The 26222-nt window shown below is 42.0% G+C and overlaps 1 protein-coding gene across 1 annotated transcript in view; it reads right to left on the reverse strand.

The window, feature by feature from the left end:
• Positions 1-5840: 5840 nt before the first annotated feature.
• Positions 5841-26222, reverse strand: part of COLQ (collagen like tail subunit of asymmetric acetylcholinesterase) — a gene marked incomplete at its 5' end in the record, with an annotated part of 39046 nt that continues 18664 nt past the window's right edge. Inside the window, 12 exon segments of the mRNA XM_084507551.1 lie at positions 5841-6023; positions 7975-8077; positions 9832-9952; positions 11312-11431; positions 14190-14329; positions 15893-15989; positions 20065-20145; positions 21081-21116; positions 21827-21871; positions 22495-22521; positions 23540-23602; positions 25982-26053. Of these exon segments, the coding sequence (XP_084363677.1) occupies positions 5954-6023; positions 7975-8077; positions 9832-9952; positions 11312-11431; positions 14190-14329; positions 15893-15989; positions 20065-20145; positions 21081-21116; positions 21827-21871; positions 22495-22521; positions 23540-23602; positions 25982-26053 (975 nt within the window). The 3' untranslated portion in view covers positions 5841-5953.

Here is a 26222-nt window from a genome sequence, read left to right on the forward strand (position 1 = left end):
CGGTGAGGGCTCTGGCAGGAGCCCCACACTCTGCATCTCTCCACACATCTAACCTGTTGGTGCTGAGCTGGTGGGTAGCTGACATCATGGTGAGGGTGAAGCAGTTTAGATGGCAGGGTACGCTCAACTCCTGACTTTCCAAATTAATGAAAAAGGCTTTTCCAAGTTTTGTCACGTTCTTGCAGTTCCCTAACCTTTACCTCTTACCAGCCTCTATTACTTTGCTCCTGTTCTGGGTGCAAGGTTCAGTAAATTTTCTTCAGGATCTCTCTGCTGCTTGTCTGCTGCTAGAGCAAGGAGTCACCAGGCTCCTGCTCCAGCTATGGGCTTTCCTCCAAAATAATCTCCAATTAATTTAGCATCTGTTTCCAGTGCTGGTGTTGTCAGCTCATCTGTAGCCTCCAGAGACCAGACGTGCCTCGCATAGTTTCCTATAGGTCACGGTTTTCCACTCGCTTCCTTGCCTGGCAGCTGGTACCCGGCCTCCTTCCCGCGGGCGCGAGGAAGACCTGTGCCGTGCCGTGCCGCCCAGCACCGTGCGTGTCCCCGTGGCCTGACACTTGAGCCATGCACTCAGGTGTTCAACGCTGGCTGGCACACCACGTCCCGCACATCGGGTGGCAGGCGCGTTTCCCAAAAGCCACAACAAAATGCTTTGTGTACACAACGGGGTGTTGTGGCTGTCTGCAAATCCTGCCCTGTGCCCATCACGGTGCCAGCGAGGGGCAGGCACTTGGCCTTAAGGAGTTGTCCCCTTCCCAGGGGAATGCTGAGCTTCCTGGTCACCCACTGACTCCTGCAGGGACATTTCACTATTGATTTTATTCAATTCAATAAATGTCCTGCCCAGTGTTATAAGGATTCATATTCTCTCACCTTTAATCTATGGCATGGTGTCAGGGCTAGTTTTGTCCAAAGTAATTAAATATTAATTTACAATTTCTTCAGCCTTTATTATCATCAGGCAATCAAGTCATTTTCTTATATGCCCTGAGCAGCTGGTGAGTTTGGAGTTGTTCTCAGGATGGGGATCATTCCTCTGTCCACGTTCATATTGCTTTATGCAGAGCATCTCAAAGGGAGTGCTGCTTTCAGCTATGAGAAGAGTCAAGCTTTTTGACACAGATACTTAGAAGCATGCCCAAGCAGGATGTTCCTGCATGAGCATAGCTTTTTAAAAATAACTATTTGTTTGCTGGGAACGTGGCTGCGGTGTCCTTCCAGCACCACACGCCAGCACAGGCCTGCATTAAAGGGCTTTTGCTGGGGGCTTCAAAGTTTGGTGAAACCACGAGCATCTGGAGACCTGCCATAGTTTATGTCCCTAAATAAATGTCATACAGAGCTGATCATCTCCATAAATCAGAGGTGTCAGGAGCGTGTCCTTCAGCCTCAGCACCCATGTCCAGTCGAGCCGTAGGCAGTGGGAATTCCTTCCACCCCGAAATGCTGAAGCCACGCATCGGCCCCTTTGTATGACAGAAATTATGAAGCCTCCAGCCTTCATGTATCGATGTGCTAAGCAAAACAGACCGCCCCGCAGTGAAACCTGGCCACAGATGTGCCAGGCAAGGACTAAAACCCGAGCCACTTTGTGTCACCCACGTTGGCACTGCAGAAACCCCACTGATGATAAATTGCTGACAGCCTCTTGACACCTGGGACAGGCTGACCTTTTCCGTGGGGAGCTTTGTGCTTTATTCCACCAAGCCTTCAGCCCAGCTCTAAAATGGAGTGGGTTTGTGAATGGAGGGAGGCTTTGCCTCTTTTCTCTGTGCCCAGGGCTGGGTGCTCTGGGGCTCTGATTCGACATGGCACGGCTGCGAAATGCAGGGTATTTTAACATTTACCCACAGTTTCTTCTCTGTGGCACTCACCACACGGCACCTTCTTCCTTTTGTGCCTCAGGAGTCCGATGAGGCCGCAACAGGCCGCTGGGCCGTGGCGTTAGGCAAAGCCATCAGCCTGCCATGAGGCAGGGCCAGCCGCCACTGCTGGGCTCGCTGCTGACTGCTCCTTGTGCTGGGTTTCTCTGGCAGGGCAACCAGACACCTTTAGCTCATCCAGGCAGCCTAAAGCAGAGCCTGTTTGTCCCAGGCAGCAACAGGTACAGCTCCCTGGCTTTATTTAGCCGCTGTAATCCCGCAGCATTTCACACCAGATGTTGTCTGCTCAAAAAGCCCTGGCACTGACCTTGGGTTCACCCCAGCGGTCCCAGGCTGCTGCTCTGTGGTTACTGCTGGGGTTTGAAGCCGCTCTCTGGGCAAACAGCAGTGAAATATCAACTCACCACTGTGGCCACAGGGGGGTTGTATCTTTTATCCAAACACACTGGAGCACCACAGCTTAAATCTGTCTTTTTATTGTATTTCACAATCAACTTCCCTGTGCTTTTTGGCCCATAATATACACAGCTCCCACCCCTGAACTGTTCTGTTTCTTACCCCCAAATTGGTCACCCTTCCTTTTAAACTCAGAAATGGCTCAAAATCCAAGCAGGCCTCAGCGTTAGCTTTCCAGGCACATCGTGGCCCTCAGAGCAGTAGCACCAAGTAGGTGTGAGAGCTGCCGGCTAAGCCGAGGGAAGTTTACAAAAGAAATACTATTGCCATAAAGCGCCAGGGCTGGCGGGTTCCCCTACATGGTTGTTCCCTCCTTTTTCCACCACACATTTGCCACCTTTCTGTTCCTATTGCTCCAACAAGACAGATTCATGGAGGGCTCCTCGTTCAGTACTGGGTAGGAAGGCTGTGGCAAAAGACATCTCTTTAAACCCCATTTTCTTGAGAAGAAGGAGAAGAAGAAGGTTGTTTTTGCCCTCGGCACACCAGCCGACGTGCACACATCCAAACGGGCTCCTCCATCAGACACACAGGAAGCTGTCAGGGAGAATTAAGGGCACCGGCAGGATGGGACTGTAACTCCGGGCTTTTTCAGCTCCAAGATTTGGGTTGCAGGAGAGAGGGAAGCAGGCACTAATGCAATTTCCAGCAGGAGTATGCTCCTCTAATGCAATTTGGCCCAGCTCCCCTTCCGGCTGCAGCCTTTGCTCTGCTGGGCTGGTGCAGGTCTGTCCCCACCACGTGTCCCCATGCCCCACGCCATACACCCAAAGGAGGGCTTTGTTCCTTTTTCCCATTTAGGTGAGCTCCGGCAGCTCTCAAAAGCTGCACAAGCCCAATTGGAAGCTCATACTGTGCTTTTCCTTCCCAGCATCTTAAACTGGGCAATTATATTTAAAAAAAAAAAAAATAGTTGCAAAACACAAGAGGAAATAAGTGAAAGTAAGGAAATGCCAGAATTAAGGTGGCATGATTTATTGACATGAGCTGCTAATACATGCAGTAGGTAACTACATATATTTAATCACATACTAAATGCAAGCTGGCTTTTTAGTATACATTTAATACAGCGCACAATGCAAGCTCGTACTCTTTCTGTATTCACCTACAGCTCCATACTAATGATTAGAAAACCTTTCCACAGGCATTCGTTCCTACAAAAGGCCAAGGAACTGAAATACCTCAGTTAACTTTTGAGCTATATTTGGCTTAACACATTAAGAAACTCAGACAAGGAGGGAAGATAACTCAGAGCAGACCAGGCACCGTCCAGCTGAAGAATCCCAGGTAACAATAAAGCAGGTACATCTGAAAAAGGAGGAAGGTTTTTTTTTTACAGTCTTTTATGTCACAGATACTTAACACCTTCCCAGATGTGTTTTTTAATGCTCTATCGTCTGAGGGGAAGAAGAAATCATTTGTAGTAAGAAAATTGTTCCAGTCCTTTTTTTATCTTGTATCTTCTATTCCTTTCCTTTTGTTAAGATGCTGAATTGTTTGTGCTGTATTCATAAAGTCCATTTAAAATCCACACTTTATAAATGTTTTCTGATGCACACCTTCCTGGACACATGCAGCACATGACAATCCTACATAAGTTATCTCAACTCCTTTTTATATTTCCTGCCCTTGGTGTGCTCGGCTTTACAACCTCTTTTGCAGGTAGGAGCTTTAAAAAACACCAGGACTTAAAGCTGGACTTAAAATTTCTCCAGGACTCCAGCCTTTTGGGGGCTGGAAGTAGAGATGAACTCCTTGGAGAAGGCAACAGATCCCACTGGGATAGTGTGGTGCTGCCGAAACCCATAGGCAGCTCTTCTAGTGCATGGACTTCCAGAGCTTATGCCATATTCCTTGCCCCATTGGTTCCTTGGCCTTTTATTAAGACCTCTGATTAAATTTTAAAAAGCCACAAGAAGTGTTGTGAACTAGTGAACTGGGCTGCAGATGGTGGTGGCTCAGCTTCGCAGCAGCACAAACAGCCCAGGTAAGCAATGGCCACAGAGTACACTAATTTTGTTTATCTTTCATTTAATTGATGATTTCCAGTATCACATTGGACATGCGGAGTTAAAATCTCCTATAAAGCTGGTAAAAGTTGTATGTATTTCTCGGTTGCTTTAATGCATTATCATCACAAAGTAACACCCACCTTTATTTAACCTTTACAGAAGTGACTGTGTAAGTGCAGCTGTCATTGTTACAAACAACTCACGCATTTCAAGCATTCAAGTGCAGCATTTAAGGCGAAGCAGAAAAGAGTGGCCTGTATGAAAATAACACCTTGATTTGAGGCTCTTAGTCCTGAATTCTGCACATCTCTGCACCGTTTTCTTTTGTCATGAACTCTTTTGCACATAACGCATTTAATATGTAAAATTTACTCTTTAATGCTTGCTAATAAATAAGTATATAATTACCCTGACTCCTATCAGAGCTAACAGAGTTGACCGAACCTGTGAAAAACAAATATATATATGTACATTATACAGCATGAATCAGCACCCACGAACACTCTAGGCCAGGATTTGTTTCACAGAGATATAAAAGTGAGGAGGCACACTGGGGTACTCCAGACACGATGGCAGGAACTGAGAGCAGTCGAGAGGGGTCAGTGCACAGGGAGAGAGGATGGGGTGCAGCTGGCACAGAAGGACGAAGATCGGCTGGACAAAGGGAGGAGAACAACGAGACCTTCCAGTACAGAAACCAGAGTGAAGGCCACGTGTACATGGCCGTGGTGAGGTTTCAGGAGGGCAACCAGCACTGCCCCAGTCTCTTTGGGCTCATGCAGAACGCAACCAGCTTGGCAAAGGTGTAAAAAAGAAATAGGCTCATCCTTTGTCACCCTTTGTTTGGCCACTCCGGCCTTTGTGGTCTGCAGATTCAGACCCGGTGAGACAGCTCACATTTCTGTGGATGGGTGCAGATAGATGCAGCCCAAATTCATTGCCTGGAGGTTTTTTGCCCCATCTGCCGGTCTGTAAAGCACTTACTGAAAGACCCCTGCTTGTTCAATCCACAAAGGCGTGCAGCTGACCTTAATGCCGCTGAAGTCATCATCACTCACGTCGATACAACACTTAGGAAGTTCACATTGTAATAAAAGAGAAAGTCTCTATAAACACCATGTCCAAGATACACTTTGTGTTTATGCTGAGAAGGTTGAAAAACAAAAACCCTGAAGAACTTAGATTTAGGCTGAACAGTGCTAAGTCGAGGTAATGTTGTCTTGTTACATGATATTCCTGGCTAGTGACATTCAGTTTCCAGTAGCATTTGTGATAGAGCAAGTTCCCACACACAGCCACCCAAAAGTCTTACTGGCAAACACTGTTTGACATTTCTCTATTAAGACAGGATGCAGTGGTCCTATTTTTTCCCAATCCAACTTAAAAAAAAAAAAAAAAAAAAAAAAGACAAACATCTCAAAATGGCCATCAGCAGCATGACATCTGTTTGTTTGTTTTTCACACAGAAGTGTTTTTTTTTTTTGTCTTCTTCTTCTTTTTTTTTTTTTTTTTTCTCCTTGTTCCAGTCCTTCCTGGATAGATGATAGCGTAGCACCTAGCACCCCATGACACATAGGATGCTGCCCACCTCTGCTCCCCTCATGTGAAGTATCGGCACTGTGTAGAGTCGATGTAGCAGTAAGAAGTGCATCGCAGTTTTCCGTAAGACCTAAAATAGAAGAGAACATCTCAGTTCCAATACGCGCCATAGCTCATGTTACATGGTTTCTGGATGCAACTCTCTGTAGGAATCAAGAACATCAGAAAATACCAAGTGAAGTGACATATGGCAACCAAAACTGGAGGATAATTTCCAGCAGTGCTCTGCTGTTCTCCCCCTTGTCAGCAAAATAAGAGCCCAAGAGAAATGAAGAGTGAGGTTTTAATTCCCCATAATGTCGATTAAAAATAAAAATACAAAAGACATCACTGCACAGGGGTAGGTGCAGGAGGCCTTGGCGCTCACCCATGAGAACTGTGTAACCAAATATCTGAGGATCTGTGTTATTCCAGTTACTTACATTAGTTCCAGCAGGCATGACTGTGCCTGCCTTTCCTTTAACTTATTTTTCATGCACTTGAAATAATGATAGTGACAGATGCCCACCTTCAAAATGAAAAGAGGCCTTTAAAAAGGACCCTTGCAAAATAAGGGAAAACATCTTTTTTTTTTTCTACTGACTTATACTGAGCTGCAAGGATTGTACTAACTGAAGACCTGACCAGAGGTGTTGATAAAAATAAATAAATAAAAAATAATATTGATGACTTTTTATTGCTACTATATGTCCAGATGAATAACCCACCCATCAGATAATCCACAAGCTGTCCTTAAAAATGCGTCCTTGGATAACCCACATTCTCAGAAAAAAAAAAAAAAAAAAAATCTGAAGTGAATGTGTGTGAAATATGAGGAGGAATTTGAGAGCTAGAAGGAGAAGAAAATGGGAAAATCAGCTGCAGCAGAGCTCTTGGAGAAGAGGGTGATGTTGGGGCGAAACTCCCGCTGCAGTGCCGAGCTCACTTACTCGTCCCACTTTGCTGATGAGTCACGGCTTTTTCTTTGATTTGGCAGATAATCTGCAGGCTGCACGCACAAAGATAAAGGATCTCAGTTGCTCTTCACAACTTGATTATACACGGAAAATAGAATTTATAAAAATTTCTCAGGCTTCTGCGGGACTCTATTTTTGGCAGCAACCTTAAGACTCTTAAGATGGAAAAGCTTTCACAGGAGAGTAGCTTCACACTGTCTGCAGATGGGAGCTCTTTAAAATGTTTCAGGCTGTCAGGTTTGCTAGTCTTGGTTCTAGTAATCTCTTACACCAGGAGTGCTCCAACAATTGCAGTGGAAGGATTAGCACAGCACTTGATTTACAAAGATGTTCTGTGGGTTCTTATTCCTGTCAATTAGCACATTATTCTTCCATGAATGATGAGGGCTCTGCATATAATTTAATTTGCAAATTAAATGTTTCCTGTTATCCAGTAACAATACCTGACAGTTAAATAGGAGGCGTAATGCTGACCAGAGGAAGCTGTTTAAACAAAGGCAGAGAAGGCAAGTCAACAATAAGCAGATGTTTGAAATGAAGGACATTGCTAAGCAGATGTATGTCTTTGCATCTGCTGCAAAGTCAATGAATTTTCTGGTCTTTGGAAAGGCTGATAAATGAAAGGTAGATTCCAAAACAAAGATACCCCTAGAGCACTCACTCACAAAAAGTCCAGGAGTTTGTTTGGAGGCTGTGGTTTGTTGTGTTTTCTTTTTTTCTTCCCTTCAGTGTAATCATCTCTTCATCATGGTCTATCCTACTCGAGGTAAGTTATGGGCATTAATGTAATGAGAACATCACCAAGTGAGGAAATCTTTGCAAGCGATGGGTAAACATGCCCACATGATCCTTCACTTTGTACCATAGGAAGCATGTGAGACTGAGAAATGAGATTCAGCCCTTAAAATCAATAACATACAGAAATAATCTGATAAGGTCTTTCTCCACCACTTTCTCTCCACCACTGTCCCAGTGGAACAAGGCTTATGTGGGTAGTCCTTTTCTCTTTTAATGTTGAAGGTGAAGTAAAAATAACAAACCAAAGTGCAGACCCTTCATACATACCCAGGGAGATACGTTTTACATGTCAAATATCCAAAATCCTTCCCATCACAGTCTTCAACCCCCTCATGTCTGTAGCCATCTCCACAGTAAGCACGGCGACATCCTAATGAAAAATAGAGAAAGAAATATCTTCATAAAACTTAATGTATAAAGGATCTTGGGGACAGAGGCAAGTGGAGCTACATTTTTAAGGGTAAAGCATAAACCAAGGCATTTTGTGGAGCACTTGAATGGAATGTAGTGATCTGTGGGCTGTATTTTAAGAACTGGACTTTGCTTTTGATGTCTTCAACTTTCTGAGTATAAATTGGGAACAAATCCATTTAGCTAAAATCCCTTTGATATCTCCTCAGAGACACTATTAAGCAATAGATTAAAGGGACATTCAAAAACAGGGAGTTTACACAATTTAAGTGGGTCATTTACAAATGGAAATGATTAATTGATTGCAATGAGGACCTGTTTGCTGGAGATTAATGATTTTTAGAACAACAAGCCTATTTATCATTAAATCCACTTACCGTTTGGTTAACCTCTTTTGATAGAGTCACAAGATCATAAGGATGACAATATGGTCATATTCAAGTAATTTGTGGCACTAAGGGACATGATTTAGTGGTGGGACTCAGCAGGTCATATTGATGGTTGGGTTTGATGATCTTAAAGTTCTTTTCCAACCTTTATGATTCTATGATTCTGTAATTCAATTAAAACTCTTCAAGTCACATCAGTGTCTGAAATTCACATACTGCAAGGCCTCTGTGGACCTGGAGCTCTACCCAGTGTACAGCACAGAGCATTATGATGGACTCCCAGATGCACAACATGCAATCTCACAGGCACTAGAACTAATGAGCACTATTTTTCCTGCATGTTTGTTCCCCATGATTGATTGCAAATTCTAATTGGATAATTTTCTCATGCTTGGAGCCTGGAGAGCTCACTCTCACTGGATTGCTCTGTAGTCAGGCAAGCTTAGAGGGACATTTATTTATACATCTATGCTGAGGGGAAGGAGCTAAGTGGTGAAAACAAGGTAACTGAAACATGCATGTGAAGGCTGTGATAGCTGCTTGCATGCCAGGCTTATACTGTGTGCTCTTCTGTGCTCTTTGCTGTTGCTGTCCACAACCAGCAAAGAAAGAGGGAGATTGAGTAGACAGGAATCAAATGTTTTGTAAAGCTAACAGTGAAGGCAGTGAAGGCTGTAACCTTCCCTATGCAGCCGAATAATAAAACCCAAAATGGTTTTACTGGAACCAGGATATGACATTTTATTAATCTAGCATCCGTAGAAAAATGAATGGCTGTCCAAAAAAAAACATGTAGAAAGGCAAATATCACACTGAGCACTTGAACTACCAAAAATCATCTGTTAGGGTTTCAAACTGATGGAAGGAGACAGCTCTAGTGCCTGTCAGAAGTGGTTTTGAGGTTCACTGAATAGGTATGCTACATATTTTAGTCAGAAAGGCGGCTTCCCCCTGGAAGGTTCACAAATAAAACAATGGCTGGATCTTGTCCCTGGAACACAGGGGTTTTACTTCAGATACCTCTGTGCAGACAGGGACATGGCCATAGAATCACAGAATCATAGAATCACACTGGCTTGGGCTGGAAGGGCCCTTAATGATCACCCAGTTCCAAACCCCTGCCATGGCAGGGACACCTCCCACTAGACCGGGTCTTGATGAGAAACACTTTGAGTCACTTCTGTCTTGTGCTTGTGTATGGCATCTGCATGCACAAAAGATCTCAGTTTTGGTGCTATGGCCATTGTTCCTGTCATCCTGCAAAAATGACACTACTGCAACTTCCATGGTAGAAAGAGGCTGCTCCTGACGTGCTGTGACTTACTTATGCAGTCATCTGTCACAACTGTGTTGCCATCATCACACTCTTCCCCATCCTGGATGATCCCATCTCCACAGGTACTGCCGTCCCCGAAGCGGTAATCCACGGGGTAGAAAGGGCTGAGCTGGTCAAAAAAACACACCACAGTTACTGTGCAGGACTACCAGCAGCCTGGCTCACAAACTGAGGTGACAGGCTATAGGAGGAGGATCCTGCAGACAGGTTTCCATATCCCACTGTTCGATGGGTCACACATGTGAGGAATGTTTTAACAATTCGTGTCCATAAAGAACAATTCTGTTTGAATCCTGTCTGCCTCTGGGCCCTGCACTGGCAATTTAATTCTTGAACCACAGATGCAGTGTGTCCCAGTCTCCCCCTCATTCTAGTCAATTTATCACTTCTTAAATTTATGAACCTGTTTGCTTTTGTTATTCCGGACTTCTATTTCTAACACTGCTATAGATGTGTCTGTGAATGGCTGGGGAAGAATGTTTTAATTACTCGTGTGTCTGGGAGTTTCAGAACAACTGATAACAACTAGTGACTGTTATGGGATACTATGTGGATCTTTGGTATCTGGTTAGGGGGGGCCAAGAGATAAAGAGGAAGGAGAAAGAAGCTGAAGGGCGGCTGGGAGACAAGACTTGAAGAAGATGTTCCGTAAACTTGGTATGGTGCCCAGTAAGTACAAAGGTGGAGAGGAAGACTATGAGCCTTCAGCATGAAAGACCCCTAGAGACCCCCAGAAGAGACCCCAGAGGAGACTGCGCATGCTCCAGTAGGAGGGACTGCACCCCGGAAGCTAATTTTAATAATCTATTTTTTTTAGAAGTAGTAATGAATATGTATTAGTCTAGGAGCATAAAAATCAGCTGCTTGATGTAACTGGTGTGCGTCCTGGTGGAGCGGAGACTCCCGGTGCACCCAGCGCTGTTTGCTTACCTCTATTCCTTTATATTCTTTCAATAAATCCTATTTTTTTATTTAATCCTAATTTGAATCCTGAGCCATTTATAACACACAGTTTATACAGAATCTGATTCAAAATCCAGTTGAGACAGTAAGGATCCCACTGTTGATTTCGGTGGGACTTTTAGTTTAGCTCCCTGAAGCAGTAAGGAAATACCTGGTTTGATTTGCAGGGGTAGTATTTTTCCACAGCTCTCTTCCCTGATGAATTTTGTGTTATTTTGTGTTAAATCAAAACTGTTTTTTACTAATGAAATTCCCCAAACTCAGTTCACCAGTTCACAGGGAGGTGAGCAAAACCTGGACCACTGATGAGTTAATGTCTCAGCAACTAAGACTCCTGTGAACAAATCCCACAGAATTAGGTACAGTTGTAACAGTGCTCAAGAATTAACTTTTTCTTCATTCACTTAATTGATTCTGTATGATACCTTAAGTTCAAAGTTATCTGCTGTATTTTAAAGTGTCATGTACATTCACAAGTTTTCTAAAACCACAGTCATATTTTCACCTGGATTGGGAGCCATCCAAAGGTATCCTTGAAATACAAAGATCTCTGATCTCTTCTAAAAGCTAAGGCATTTTCAGTGTTTAACCGGTCCAATTCTTCTTGATTATTCACCACAAAAATCTGGGGTACAGAAAAAGAGGTGGTTGGTAACTCTCTCAAGAAGTATTTCGAATTGCCATGGAATCCAGTTCTGCAAACTGAGCTACGTATCTGCAAATATGTAAAGAATTGCCAGAAGATTGGTTTGTTTTCTGAAACAGAATGGCATGCCAGCCCTGGGTGAGAATTTACATGCATAAAAATATTACTTTGCAATTGATAAGAAATTCTAGTCTTCAAAAGCTAATGGTCTCTCCTGAGTACCCAGCTAAGGCTCCACTGACCCCTATTTCAAAATGCACACCCACAGATAAGGACCACGCTAACCCCTGTGCACAATCACTGCTGAGAACAATTTCCCAATGGTTAGATGCTGGAACAACTGCAAAATCCATATGGGCATAAGTGGTCTTTGAGGGTTTGTCTATAATTTTTAAGGCATGTTTTTGGTTACCAAATAAATAATTCATTGCTCAATGCAGCCTTCACTTATCTTTTGCTACTTTGTACTTCATTTAGATTTAATTGGCATTTAAATTCATGTTTCTTCACATGCATTTACTTTAGTCTAAATTCAAGTCTTCAATTAAACAGAAAAAAAATCAGTACAAATTGGAGAGAATTAGAACAAGCTTCTCCCAATTTTTTTTAATGTCTCATTCACCAAAATTGTAAGGGGCATTATGAAATAATCTTTTCCTTTGGCAGCTTAACCAAATTAATTTTAGTAAAATTCAAACCATTTTTAAATTAAGAAAAAGCAAATGGAACGCTTCTGAGCAAAATGGATTTAGGTCAGAGCCTGATTCCCACCAGCATAATCGGAATTGGCTCTTTTTAAAACAAATTACCCTGAAATTTTTACATAGCAGCATATTCCCATAGCCCCTGACAAAGGCCAATTTCATTAAAGAAGCACTGAATAAAAATGCCTTCAGCCAGAATGAAAGAAAGCAAAGAAACAGAAAGCCAGCAAAGAGCTGGTTCTGTGGCTCTTCGGGAGCTGAAGTCCCAGCGCCAGAGCTGCAATTTCTCTCGAAATCAATAGCAGATCTGTGCCCTCTGAAAATCCCTCTTACAGATACCAGCCTTTGAAATTGCAAAGGATTTAAAAACCGGGATGAATCCCAGCCAGGGACAGAAAAGCAGCACTTTGTTTCCTTCCCTCCTCTGGCAGCATTGGCACGGTCCCCACGGAGGGGCGAGCAGGTGGTTGCGCTGGGGACATGCCGCAGGGGATGGAGCAGGGCTGGAGCCCTGGGGAACCCTCTCTGGGTCTTTCCCAACCAAGTGCAGCTACAGCAACCCTGACAACAGCCTTCAAGAGGCACAAGGCAGATTTCTAAACTGCTCCATGGGGATTGGAACAGAATAAATAATGGCACTGTTAAGCTCCCTGCCACTCGAGGGAGTAAAACAAATGGGGCAGGCAAATGGGGAGCATTCCTCAGCAGGACGAGGCTTGCCTCTTTGCCATCCCTGCTTTCTGAGAACAGAAATGGCACTTGATCATCATCAAATGACAGTTCATATAGATACTGTAGGTTACTCATATCTGATGTAACTACACTCTCATTGCCATCTTTTAAGATCTAATATTAAACAGTGCCTGGGGGAGAAGGAGGGTGGTAAGACCTACACAGAATATTCTGAGTCTTACAATTTATCCTACAAGTTCTCCATGAAATACATGATATTTTTTGGTAATAGCACACAGCATGATGCAATATGCACCTTTATTTCATGCACTTTCTTCTGTCACCATTGAGTTTTAAAAGTAACAGGCCTTTTTTTTTGTAATGCACCAGGGATGTGCAATCAGCTGAGAAGACTTGCAGCACACTCATGCAGAAGATTGAGCTCAATGACCCAGTTTAATGAGCAGTGTGGTGAGCACATCCCTTTCTCACACATTAACAGCTTTCTGAAAATGTGACAGATGGGAATGTTAACAAAGCTAATCACCGCCTGTTGTCATTCAGAGACCACCAGACACCAGACAATACCCAGTCCCTTGAGTGGCAGGGTTAAGCTAGTACACAGAGGCAGTAAAAGGTAGCCTTTTCACTGCTGATTAAGTGATACAATGCACAGAACAGCAAGGCAGGGCCCAGCTGAAGGACAAGTACAGAAATGGTATTTACAAAGACCTAGGAAATCAGAGATGAAAAATTGCTAGGTCTTGCTCTTTAAAGTACTTTGTCCAATATGCTCATAAAAATGCTTTCAAGAAGGCTAGCAATTGAAATTAGCTATGAAAAGTGTGCGTCTACAGCCAGCAGCTCAGAAGTCTGACTCCATTTCTGGCTCAATGTAGAGGGTTTGTATTTTGGGAGAATGCTCTGTTGTATATGTGAAATGTTTGACTCCAATATTCAACTCTGAAATCACTGTCTTTGCAGAAGAAGATATAAAAAATAAACAAGAAGTAGATGCTTCCTTCACCAACCAACATGAAATATATTTCAACTGACTGAAATAAAAATAACAGATTATGTGTGTATAGCAAGGTGGAAGAGAGCTTCCTCAGGATCAGAGAAAGGTTTCCAAAAATGTGCCACATTACTGGTGGTTTGTAACAGATGCATTTCCGCACCTCAATCATACAACCTTCAGAACAGCTATGAGACCAAATTCTTTTGCACAGACTGGATCTCAGAGGTTTTGGATACTGGAGAAAACACATTGCCCACATATTCCGTTAAATGCAAATTATTAGTGAATAGAGCAATTCTTGTAATAAAAGTCATTCATACCCTCTCCCAGAAAATCTGCTTACCGCCGGGACTTTTGGATAACTGTGTCCAAACACAGATTCCTCATATGATGGATTATTCATATTTTGTGGGGATCTGCAGAGACATCTCCCTGGAGGTCCTGGAAGTCCTCTTTCCCCTTTTGGTCCTATTGCGAATTGCCCTAGAAAGTAAAATACCTGATTGCCCTGTTGTTAAGTTAACATACAAAACACAAACACAGCCTCAGTGGAAAAAGTATGGTTAAAAAGTATTTTTTAACCATGGCTAGGATGGCCATTTTCTTAGGATTTTCAGCTAAAAGTCAGCCTGGTTGAAATTACAGAAATTCAGGTCATGACACATACAGAGATCACTCCAAAACATGTATGCAGTGGGTTTAGGAAGACCTATATTGAGTCAGTCTCTGTAGACATCCAGAACACATGGGAATTGTGCATTTGTACAACCACTTCAGCACTGCTGCTTCAGAGGTTTCTGTACAGGAAAACCCAACTATAAAGACAGGAGTCCTACAAATAAATACTTTAAAACCGAATGCTTTTTGACTTTCAAACTTTGGCAAGGATGCAGTACTCTGCAGAATTAGACTTTGAGCCAACATGCTCATACTGCAAGCAGTGACATCATTACAGGAAGGTCATTTAGGATAAGAATTTATATTCTGGAGGAAAAAGATGAGCAAGCCTGATACATAAAATTTCTGTGGATAGAATAAATCCTTTAAAAAGTAATCTCAGGATCCTGGCTGCCTTCCTGTTGGCACAGTGAAAATTCTGCCCTCTGAAAACTTCGAGCTAATTTACTCAGGATAAAGATGTTTCATAACAGGAGACATGAGATACGGGTAGATTTTAAAGCAGCCCCCAGCTTCACAGATGTACCATTTCCATACCACCACTCAGAAGAGACTTCCTGCCCACTGGTGTGAGCAAGGAAGGAAAAAGGGAAAAGAAAAAGAAAGAGGACATTGAAGGGCTGCAGTACAAACGGCTGTTGTCCATTTGAGACAGCAGCAGTCTCCAGCTGAGTTTGCTTTTCTCTTCAGCATGTATCCAGGTTGGGAAAACTGTACCTCTCTTGGTCTCGCAAGAGAAAGCAAGCTGCCCAGAGATCATGTGAACACAGCGTTTTGAAGCTGTACAACTACCAGTTACCAGCTTTTCTCATGATTTCCACAACACACTCAAATGCAGACAGCATAGATCTACAGCACTTAATAAAAAGAGATATTTTAATCACCCTTTTCCCCCTCTAACTCCTATCCTGATCCTTCTTTTAAGTCTCATCTGTTTTCCTTTTACAGAGTTGCACAGAGTAAGTATGTCCTGGCTGATTAGAAATCACAATCCTTCACTGTATGCCAGGATATCTGGAGAAGCAGCAGACCTTTGATGATGGAGATTAACTAGTCCTTCCAAGGCTGCCAGATAGCTTTTCATCATCCCCATCTGCCAAAGTCCCAGGGGAACCACATGGGCCATGTTTTTGCTTTTATTTGAGACATTGAAAGTTATTATGTAGGCTTTAAAGTAAGATATAAGGTCCTTATGAGGGATAAAGAAGGTTTGACAAGACTTCAGGAGAAATCCTCTCCTTGCTCTTGGTGGAGAAGCAAACAAATCTCTGCACCATTCATTGTAATGGAGCTGTATAGACGTATGTGCTGAGTCAGGAGGGGCTGGGGAGAGTGCACACTGCTTCAGATGACCTAATCCTTGCTTACCTGATCCTGAAGGTCCAGGGGGGCCTGGCTGGCCAGAAGGACCAGGCCTTCCAGGTGGGCCCATGATACCCACGGGTCCAATGTCTCCCTTTTGTCCCTAGGAAAGAGGAGACGTTTATTTGCTAAGCTGTTAATAATACACAAGATCCCCCAGCCAGCCTTGCAAGAAAGCCAAGACATTTGCCAATAGGAGCATGCAGCATGATCTCCATAGCCACTTTCCCGGGAAAGAGAGGGGCTGTCCCTTTCTGGGTACAGACAGAAAAGTGGGTCCAGGCAGGACTTCTGCTTCTGAGAGTGAATGTAACCAGCAGATTGCTCTATGTGGAGCTGGGAATCACCCTGTTCTGACTTCAGTCATCCAGGGGCTTTCTTTCAAGGATGCCTTTTTATTCTTGATAGTTCCCTAGGAATCAGTACAGCTCAGAAAGAAAGGGCTGGCGGCACTGAACTAAGTGATCCTGGAAATCCTTAGAAAGCAGCTCTGACTTCTGGATCTTAGCCTGAGTTTGTGGGGCTGACAGAAATAAATTGATACATTTTGCCTCCAGAAAGAGAAAATTCAATAAGAAGTCATCAAGGGTTTCCACAGTGACATTTCTCCATGCTGAGAAGAATACTGATTAGTTTGAGACCCTCACTATTTTTACAAGTAATTTAGAGCCTCAACTCTTGTATTGCATTGACTTTCACTATGAATATACCTGTGTTAGCAAAGCATTGCAAGACAAGCAAGGGCTTGGTTTTACAGAGGGCAAACTAGTGTGCAGCAGCTGCACTGCTGTAAGCTGACAAATGATGTTCTTCTGGTGCCTTATCACGCAGTCAAAACGCTGTACAATTACCTATGGAAGATGAGTTTACATACAGGTACCATACAATAGTTAATTTTCTGTAAAATTAGCCCTAATTTGCCTCAGGAGAGCTTGTTTGTGTAGCCACACTTTTAGGGGGTTGAAAGTTTTACCCTAGAACTGTTCAGCACCTTCCTATTTTGGGGCCTGAATTTAATATGGTGGCACTTATTAAAAATAACTATATTTATCGTCCTACTCATATACTCTGAGGCTTGTATTTCTCAGATTTATATTTCAGAAGCACACAGCATAGCTTAAGGTTGAAATATCTGATTTGATTTTTAGGTAGCAACACACATTGTTTAGCAAAACAAAAACGATGTGTGCCACATTATCATTCTTGTACTGCCAATGACATGAATTCCTTCAAGATGGTTTAATTCCACGTTAATGTGCATTCATGGGCAGATGATGGGCAATTGCATGTCTAACTTCAGATTAATGAGGCATACATAGTAACAGATGATAAAATAATTTGTTGCTATATAGTGTGCCATACTCCATGAATATGTTTGAATGTCACTTTGCACCATTTCAACAAATGAAGTTTTTTGTTTGTCTGTTTGTTTGTTTTTATGGCCCATAAAGAACTAATTGAATATTTACTTTGTTTAATCCTATTAGATAAGCTCTGTGCCATCAAAATATTCCAGGATTTATGTGAGTGTCAGCAATGCTGATCGCTAATTACTTCTTATGTTACACAACATGAATGCACAAAACCAGCAGACCAAGATTTTGTAGCCCCTGAAGAAGCCTGCGGCAAATCTCTTTCCCCACACAATAAGGACCTGGCAGAGGAAATCCAGTGCCAGTCTGACATGTACTGCCTGAAAACGAGCTGACTTTTGTGTCTTATGTTTGGAGGAATGCTTGCTTAATGTTCTCTTGCTTAGCACAGGTAGATTAATTAATTGCAGAGGTGATATTAAATATCTTTGCCTTGTTTCCTTTCATGTGTGCCTATGGCATTCAGAAAAGCTTTTCCCAGGGATGATATTTATAGTCCTCTCCTTCTTTTCCAAGTAACGTCCCTTAAGTCATTCCTCCTCCACAACTGAAACCCAAAACTTGCTCCTTGGGAGTCAATTCCCAAGTCACAAAGCTTTGGAAGTTGGGTCAGGGCTTGGGGTTGGTGAGGGTGTGACTTGTGACTCCCACCTCCTGGCCACCTTTTAGGAAAAGCTTGCCCCAGAGGCAAAGCAGAGTTGAAGAAGTCAAGGGGATAACCAAGACGTATCCCAAAATGGAAGTGGAAATGACACCTTCCTAATTTAGCTGCTTTCATCGGGGATGTCAGCTGGATCAAGAGACAGGAAATGGCTCCATGCTGATGGAAACTACCCTCTCAGCTGAACAAACAGCAAAGTAATTACAGCACTTAAAGGCAGCAGCCAGACCCACACAGCTTTAAAATGACACTTGCAAGGTTTTATTTTCAAATGATTTAAAAAGGAGAAAAGAAATAGATAGTTCACTAATTACAGAAAGAGAAACCCATTTTTTTTTTGTGTGCAGATCAATACTGAAATTGCTTTCAGGGCAGCAGAAAGGCATTTGTGTACCAAGCCTTGGGCCAGGAAACCCTAATTTAGGGCCAGACTATAGTTCTTTTAGTCCCACTGATTGATGCCCTAAACTATGACATCACATGTGACCACTTTTTGATTCAGACACTGTGTAATGTACCAAAATGTCTAAGATCAAGTATAAAGTCCTTTCAGGAAAAAAGGGACACTGCACTGTGTCCTTGTTGATCTGCAGGCACTGCGTCTCCTCTTCACCTTACACTACAGAAAGGTATTCTGTGCACATCCCCTTTGCCAGGACAGATGAGCACAGTTCATTAAAAAAAAAATAAATAGCAAGAGAACACAGACCACATCAGCTATTAAAACCTATCAAATCAAGGACAAAAAAGACATTTCTTCTGGCTCATCTAGCAGAATTATATTGCACACATCTTCCTTATTTGGTGGCTTGTTATTCCCTCACAACACCCAGTTTTGAATTTTTACTCACATTGGGTATTCTTTCACTTCAGATATTAGCTGACAGCATTAGAGCAACAGCAAAGCAGGCTTGTGTCTCTTTTTGTCATGCTGGGCATAACCAGGCTGCAAATAAAATGCTTTCAGCTGATCCTATTAACCTCTGCATCTACAGACTTCTGTATCTAAGCAGATGTATGTTAAAACAAACACTGATATAGCAAGAGCTTGTTCCCTTCCCTGTCAGAGGAAAGAAAGAAGCATTGCAGGCAGCAAACCAAAGGGACTGTTCTTATAGGGCTGACTTTGTGTCTACTGTCCCCTTGCCCTCACAATATCATTGCTTAAAATAAATGCACAAGGAAAGATGCAATTAAAGAAATTCATTTGGTCACTTGAATAGGTAACTACATTAACACTGCTGCCTCCTTGGACAATGCTGTATTGGAGGAATCAGGATCACATTTACACAAAATTTCCGGTCTTTATAATTCATCTGAAAATCTGAAAAAAAAAATCAGTTCTATCAACATAATTATTTTGAGCCCAGAATAAGGAGCATTTGCCACCACCCCATTCCTGAGCAGAAGATTACCACCCTTGAGGTTACTGTGTGTCTTCCGGACCTTTCTTAGAGAAGAGGAATCTGTCCCTGGCATGCTGTACTGTGGTGAGAAGTGTCATATAAATATCTTAGCCTAACAAATCAATCTTGTGTAAGTATTAACAGAGGGAAAGGGAGAAACCAAGAGGGTGTTTTATTACTCTGATTCTGTATCACCACACTCGGGTCAAAGCCTGTCTGAACTAAATGGGACCTTATGGACAGAAAGCATCCTCCAGTCAGCCCCAGCCGCAGGCTCAGGACCTGGCCACACACTGGGTGCACCCTACTGCTTGTGCTAGAAGCCAGGGGTGTACTGCAGGACTGAGGTGTGGATGTGTAGACCAGGGATTTTCATTGTCACATACCATACACCAGCCACATGTTGGCTACTGCCAGTATACACAGTGTTTCTCCCAGCCTCGCACCAACTCAGGTGGGATTTGGAACAGGCCTTTGTGTTGTTTAGGATTCAAAGGCAGGGTTCAAGGTCTGCTCAGCTTATACTCAATGAGTTATCAATCCATAGAAAATGTTACTTTAGCCGTGCTGCACAGCAAGGGATTTGAGTGCTGCAGATAAGTCCCAGGCATGCACGCGAGGTGCTGCAGCACTTCTGGGACGAAGCACAAGGCACCACCACAGAACAGACCACACAGCTGTACGCCATGACCACGCAGATGCCAGCAATCACAGGAAGAGGAAACACCATGGTCCTACTTGTTTGCCTCGTTTTCCAGGTCTTCCTATAGGTCCTCTGTGTCCCGGTGCTCCAGATTGTCCCTTGGGGCCCATCTCTCCCTTGGTGGGTGTGGAGGGAAAGAAGCAGAACATAGGCAGAGCAATGGTTATACATGCCTTGTGCAATTCCTCTAGACAACGCTGGCATTGTATTTTTCTTGAAAATTCACAATTTCAAAAAAAAATATTTTAAAACAAGGGTAAAGCCAGAAATACCTCTTACAATTTACCCGTTTTTCCCTGAAAAATACTTCCCTAAAGAGGAAGCCAAATGGAGAGGCTAGCAAAACTCTCTGACCATTTTGACAATACCGTGCTTTGTTGTTAAGATGCACACATAATAAAGTCTCCACCAAGAGAAATAATAGTGGATTCATTCAACCATTATTTGTCCTAAGTTTAGAGGTAAGATGCAACAATGTCATAAATTTTCGTCTTTTAGGATTTCTGTCGATAAACTAACATCTGAGCTGTTCATGTTTTTCAAGTAGAGAATGATGATATCAACACGGGTCAGGATTTCCACTGCTATTTGTAGCAGTGCTATTTTGATTTAGAGTGTCAGGACGGAAATGTTTATTAGCTCCAAGTGAAACGTAAAGCCCAAACAAACAATTAGGCCAGCCACAAATCTATAATCAAGAGGTATAAAAATGTTAATAGAAGAAAGATTATGACTATACCTATGTTCTGGGGAAAAAAAAAAAAAAAAAAAAAAAAAAAAAGAAAAAGAAATAAGGCAAAAAAGCAGCTAAATGTCAGGGTTTTCTCCTAAAGTAAAAGAAAACAACAACAATAACAGGAAAAAGGAAAAGGAAAAGAAAAAGGAAAAGGAAAAGAAAAAGGAAAAGGAAAAAAGAATTTGTTCACATCCAAAAATGTTGGTCATTGAATCAAGCATAACTTTCAATGCCTTATGCTTTCTAGGACATCCCTGATTTGTTGACCCTATGCCAACACTTATTGCAATTCCCCAATAGCTCATGCCCACTTACTTTCTGTCCCAGCATCCCAGGAGAGCCTACTTCTCCCTGAAAAGTAAAAAGAGAAAAAGCGTTAAAAAAATTGGAGTGATCATTGACAAAGCAGCACCAATTTAAGCCTTTAAGGGAGAAAGAACAGTGACATGTAGTGATACCAGAAAAAAAATACTGTGATTCAGCACTGCAGGTGACACAGTAAATGGAGAATTATAAGCAAGGCTGTTCTGTAAAGGCCCTTGTACTGAAGCACTATTCCTCTGTCTGATCCTCTACAGCCTGCTTCCTCTCAAGCAAAAACATACCAGTTGTGTTTCTGTCCACAGGCCACCTGTGGACAATACCTGGACAATATTTAAAGTCTATCTTTGTGAATGGCACTTTTCTATCTACTTCAAAGAGGATTTACTTTCCCTTTCTGAGTTAAAAGACCTCTCAAACCACAAATCTCACTTGTTTCTTTTGCTTTGTTTTGTTCTGTTTTTTCTTAAAGCAATATAATGTCACCAACTAAATGCATTTTGGCAAGCTGTCATGGTTCTGGTCTGCACAAGTCAAGAGTGTCTCATTACCTGGGTATGCCCCAGGGCTGGTGGGGCAGATGGGCACAGAGGTCCACATCATACAGGGCCACCGCCTCCTTGCCTCCCCAGGATCATGCCTCCATGCTCCCTTCCTCCATACCACCCTCATTTTTTCAACTATCAAAAATACATCAGTCTTTAGGTGTTTATTCAGCTCACAGTCATCTGGAAAAGTACCTGGTCTCCTTTAACTCCTTTGTCACCTCTGTCACCTCTGGATCCCTGGGAAGGCAAAAGCTTAATTACTACAATTTCATGAGAAAGCAAAAAATATTTCTCCTACACAAGACATTATTTGTAGTGGCACAGAATATAGTAATGTTAAGTAGTAAGTTATATGGTAGATACCCTAAAATGTTTCCTTAGTACTTTCATTAATATTATAATAGAATTGAGAGTAAGGCTTGTAGAAAAAGGCATTTATTCTTCCCAGATAATTACTTTAAATATGGGTTTTCTTGGTTGTATACTTCCAGACTTGTCTTTCTCCCCAGTTGGCTTCATCCAAATTTAGGCTCCACTTTTACTGTAAAAACTGTCTCTGTGCCAAAGCATATATAGCCTAAATAAACCAACCAACAATTAAGGTTTGTTATACCCATGATGGGGAAACATAGTGGTGTTCACTGTAGTAACTTGTTCACAAGAAAATGAGGTATAAAACTCACTTCTTTAGCAACCCAGCCCAAGCCACAGGACAGTACTCCTTCGCAATGTGTGTTTTAATTTCACAATGGGACCTTCAGACTTCAGTCCATCAAAATTTGACCACATTTTTACAGTTACTATTTTTACATAACTATTTCCAATTGCTAAATCATATATTATTCTACTGTTACACTGACCTTTTCTCCTCTAGTTCCTGGAAAACCCTAAAGGGAATGACAGATATTTTAATGCTTCTCACTTTCAAGATGACCAAAGAAGCAAGTTCATATCTTGCAGACTTTTAAGTAAAGAAAAAGAATGAAGCACAAGTAATTAATTTCATTGACTTGTAAATGCAAATTAATTTTTATAGCTTCTAAAAGTGCACTGAAACAGAATTATGTAATAAGAATTAAAGGCAAAACAAATCAGCCCAAAAGCCAATGTGAAAAAGCCAGGTAAAGCCAGCAAGTGTGATACTGTTTTTAAAATTAAAGCAAGGGAAATTAAATGTAACTGAAAGAGAATAAAGACTTTCACTCCACAATTAATACTCTAAATTAATTTTAGCAATAATCAGTCTCTTCTTTCCCCCTGTGGAATATCCTTAGATCATATTTAAGTCATCTTCTAAGGGAAAATTACTATAAAGCTGAGTTTCTCTTTAAGAAAAAATATAGCAAATAACTGTGTCCAGCTCTTCTTTGCAGTGCTTTATTTGAGTAACCTAATTACCTAATTTGTACCAAGATCCTTAAAAGGTTGTGGCATAATTTTTTTAAATGCAGAAGCTGTGCTATAAAAAATGATATGCAGATAATAGACCATCCAGACCAAATTGGTCTGACCATCCAACTATTAATATATATGCATAGTTTAAGGTGAGGACATAAATGATCTCCAGTCTTATGTGGTGGGTGAAAAGCATTGCAAATGTGAGTTAATTCTGAAGGTATATTTAAGAACTCCAGTTTTCTAGTGGCATACAATTAGATATGATCTTTGCTCTTAAGATATTTTTTTGCATTACAGTAATTTACACCAAAGCATTTTATGAAAAGCCAAAAACACAGCCAAGCCCAGCCAAGCGCCATGGCCTTTCCTGAAGGAGAACATGTTTCTTCAGCTATATTAGAAAACGTATATCTTGATAAATGCTTTCTGGCAAACTCATGAGGGAAGCAGCTGTCAGCAGAGCATTAGAAACCAATGTCTGAAAAATGCAGTGTTTGGTTAACAAACCTTGGAGCCCATTGGTCCTCTTGTACCTGGCAATCCCATCACACCCAAATCTCCCTTTTCACCCTAAAGGGGTCAATAAAGAGAGTTATTGATTGTGGCTCTCTGATGAGGTCATATCTGAATGTCTGATAGTTCAGTGCTTGGGGTTTTGTGTCAAATACACGGGACAAGCCTGACCTTGCTGTAGCATTGTAGTCAGAGGCCTATATTGCAATTGTGTTCTATTTGAATCGTCATATATGATGCTATTCTTCTAGCTGCATTTCCTTCGGTGTGTAATTTGTGCTTCAGTTTTGGCAGATGTCATTAATGGACATGCAAGCAATTAGCAGCTGAAGTACATCCTTATTCTACCTGAAGTTGCATTGTCTCTTCCAAACATTGCTTTCACTGAGATGCAGAAAAGAAGGTTATTTTGCTGCAAGCCTTTATGGCTTGGAGAGACATAGTGATTACTTTTATCATTGTTCTGAGATATTATGGGCTTTACAGTGGTTTGGAGACAATAAATCATGTAAAGACTTTACAACATCCTCTCTGTCTACTGTCAGCTAATTATATCTAAGGGGAAATACAGAGTAGTCCCTGAAGATATGCAGCAGCCCTACCAGCAAAACACATTTGGCTCTCATTCTCCTTTGGCTTTCACTGTCCAAGTATTGGAGAGGATTTTCACATTGGCTGCTACCTCAGTAGAAGTTCAGAAAAGACTTGAAGAAACAAAGTAGGAGAAATAGGGTTGGACCAAGACTGTGTCTGAGAAAGAGAAGATAAGAAAGGAGACCCAGCTGAAGAAATAGAAGGCACATAGAAGGGAATGAGAATTAAAACAAACAAACAACAGCTTACTGGAGATCTACAGCAAAAAGAAGAGGCTATGAATGACTATAATGAAGATGACTATCAGGAGTCTGGGAAGATCGGAGATCAGAAGAAAAAGGAAAGAGAGACACAACCTATGGAAGTGAGCAGAGACATCTACTGCCCTCTGTTCAGCTGGAGCCTTCAGGCAGGAAACAGAAATTTGTGGTGACTGGAAGGAATGAAAGTAGTAACACATCAGAAGAACAGAGGAGAGATTTATCAGAGGACATAATAAAAGCAGGAGAATGGACATTAAACAGGAAGTAGGACATGCAGTAGAAGTATATTGAAAAAATACATTACTCAATGTGAGGTATACTTCTAGGAGTGCAGTGAAAACAACAATAGATGAGGAGGAGATAAAATCAAAATTAGAAAGTTTTCGTAAGTAAAGACAGGATTTATATAAATAAAAGCTGAACTGAATGAGTTTTCTGACTGTTCTGCTCTCAGTACTTAGAACGTGAGGGAACAAGGTTGCTGGATCTTCCTTCTGCTCTCACTGCTCCTGCTGCACAGTATCACAGCACATGGTGCTTCTGGGGAGACACCATGTCCTATCTCCCAGTTCAAAGTGAACGTGGGCTCCTTTTTAGTTCACAGGCAAAAAAAGCATACAATTCTTTGCCTACATTACCACATAATGTAATGTTCCTCATCTGACATGTCTGTGAAGAGCTTAAGCGTTTGCTTCCCATGTATGGCTTGAATTCTGAAGTAATCTACTCTTATTCTTGCAGTAGCAAAGCCTATGGCATAATGTCCTCTGAGATTGGGCAGCAACCCGTATGGAGTGAAAAAAGAGTCAAACATTCGCTAGAAAATGCAATTTCAAATGAAACATAGTATGTCATCCTTCTGTCTGATACGTACTGGATTGAATAAAAACAGGCTTTCTATCTCAAATGCCCCAGTAGGAAATTTGTATTCCATGGCTCCTGTGAAAATCTGTGTACCTTTTGTATAAGGTAATAGTCAGAAAAGAACTGTCATGCAGCTTTTTTTATAATAAATGCAGATGAAGCAACCACCCTGCAGTAGGAAAGCATGTCCTGCCATTTCTTCTGCTGTTGGCTATGAAAATTCACAGTAATTAGTGTTTGTCTGTATAGCAGTGAGCTTCATAGAACAAATCAGCAATCCACATGGTTTCTAATCCCTTTCCCCTGAATGCAGCCTGGTGTTCCCCTTTATGCTGTCAAGAAGTACACATTCAGGCAAAGAGATCATCAAGAACAGCCATGGGGATGATGACCAGTTTTGAAACACTGATTCGTGTGGCTGTGAGGCACCAGTGGTTATCAATGAGTCTTCATTAGACTTGACTTTCAATTTACCTGTGGCATATTTTAATCAAGATCAGATTGACTATGTAGGGCTATGCTGAAGGTGTGGTGTCCTAACCCTAGACTGGGCAGGTCTTGGCAGAGCAGTGTAAGAAACAGGGCAAGCACCAAATGTCCCTGCACTGTTGCAGCTCCCCAGCCTCTAGCAGACAGTGGTTTAGAGACTTCCCGAGCAACTCGCGTGTTCAGATCATTATGTTTAGTAATCATCCGTTGTGGATTTTAGTCTTACCTTTGGTCCCACAGGTCCAGGCCATCCTACTGGTCCTGGCATCCCAGGGACACCCGGGGGACCTGGTCTACCCTTGAACGGAAAACATCGATTACAATGATTCTTGTAACATTATTCCTACACACAGGTCTCCACTGCAGACAGGTGATGTGGAGAAATACAGTATTTTCAAGAAAAGAACTGCAAATTCTTCTCCACCTTGTTTTTAATACAATATATATATATATATATATATATATAT

Source organism: Aythya ferina, assembly GCF_964211825.1.
Source record: "Aythya ferina genome assembly, chromosome: 2".
In the NCBI taxonomy this organism is placed as follows: Eukaryota; Metazoa; Chordata; class Aves; order Anseriformes; family Anatidae; genus Aythya; species Aythya ferina.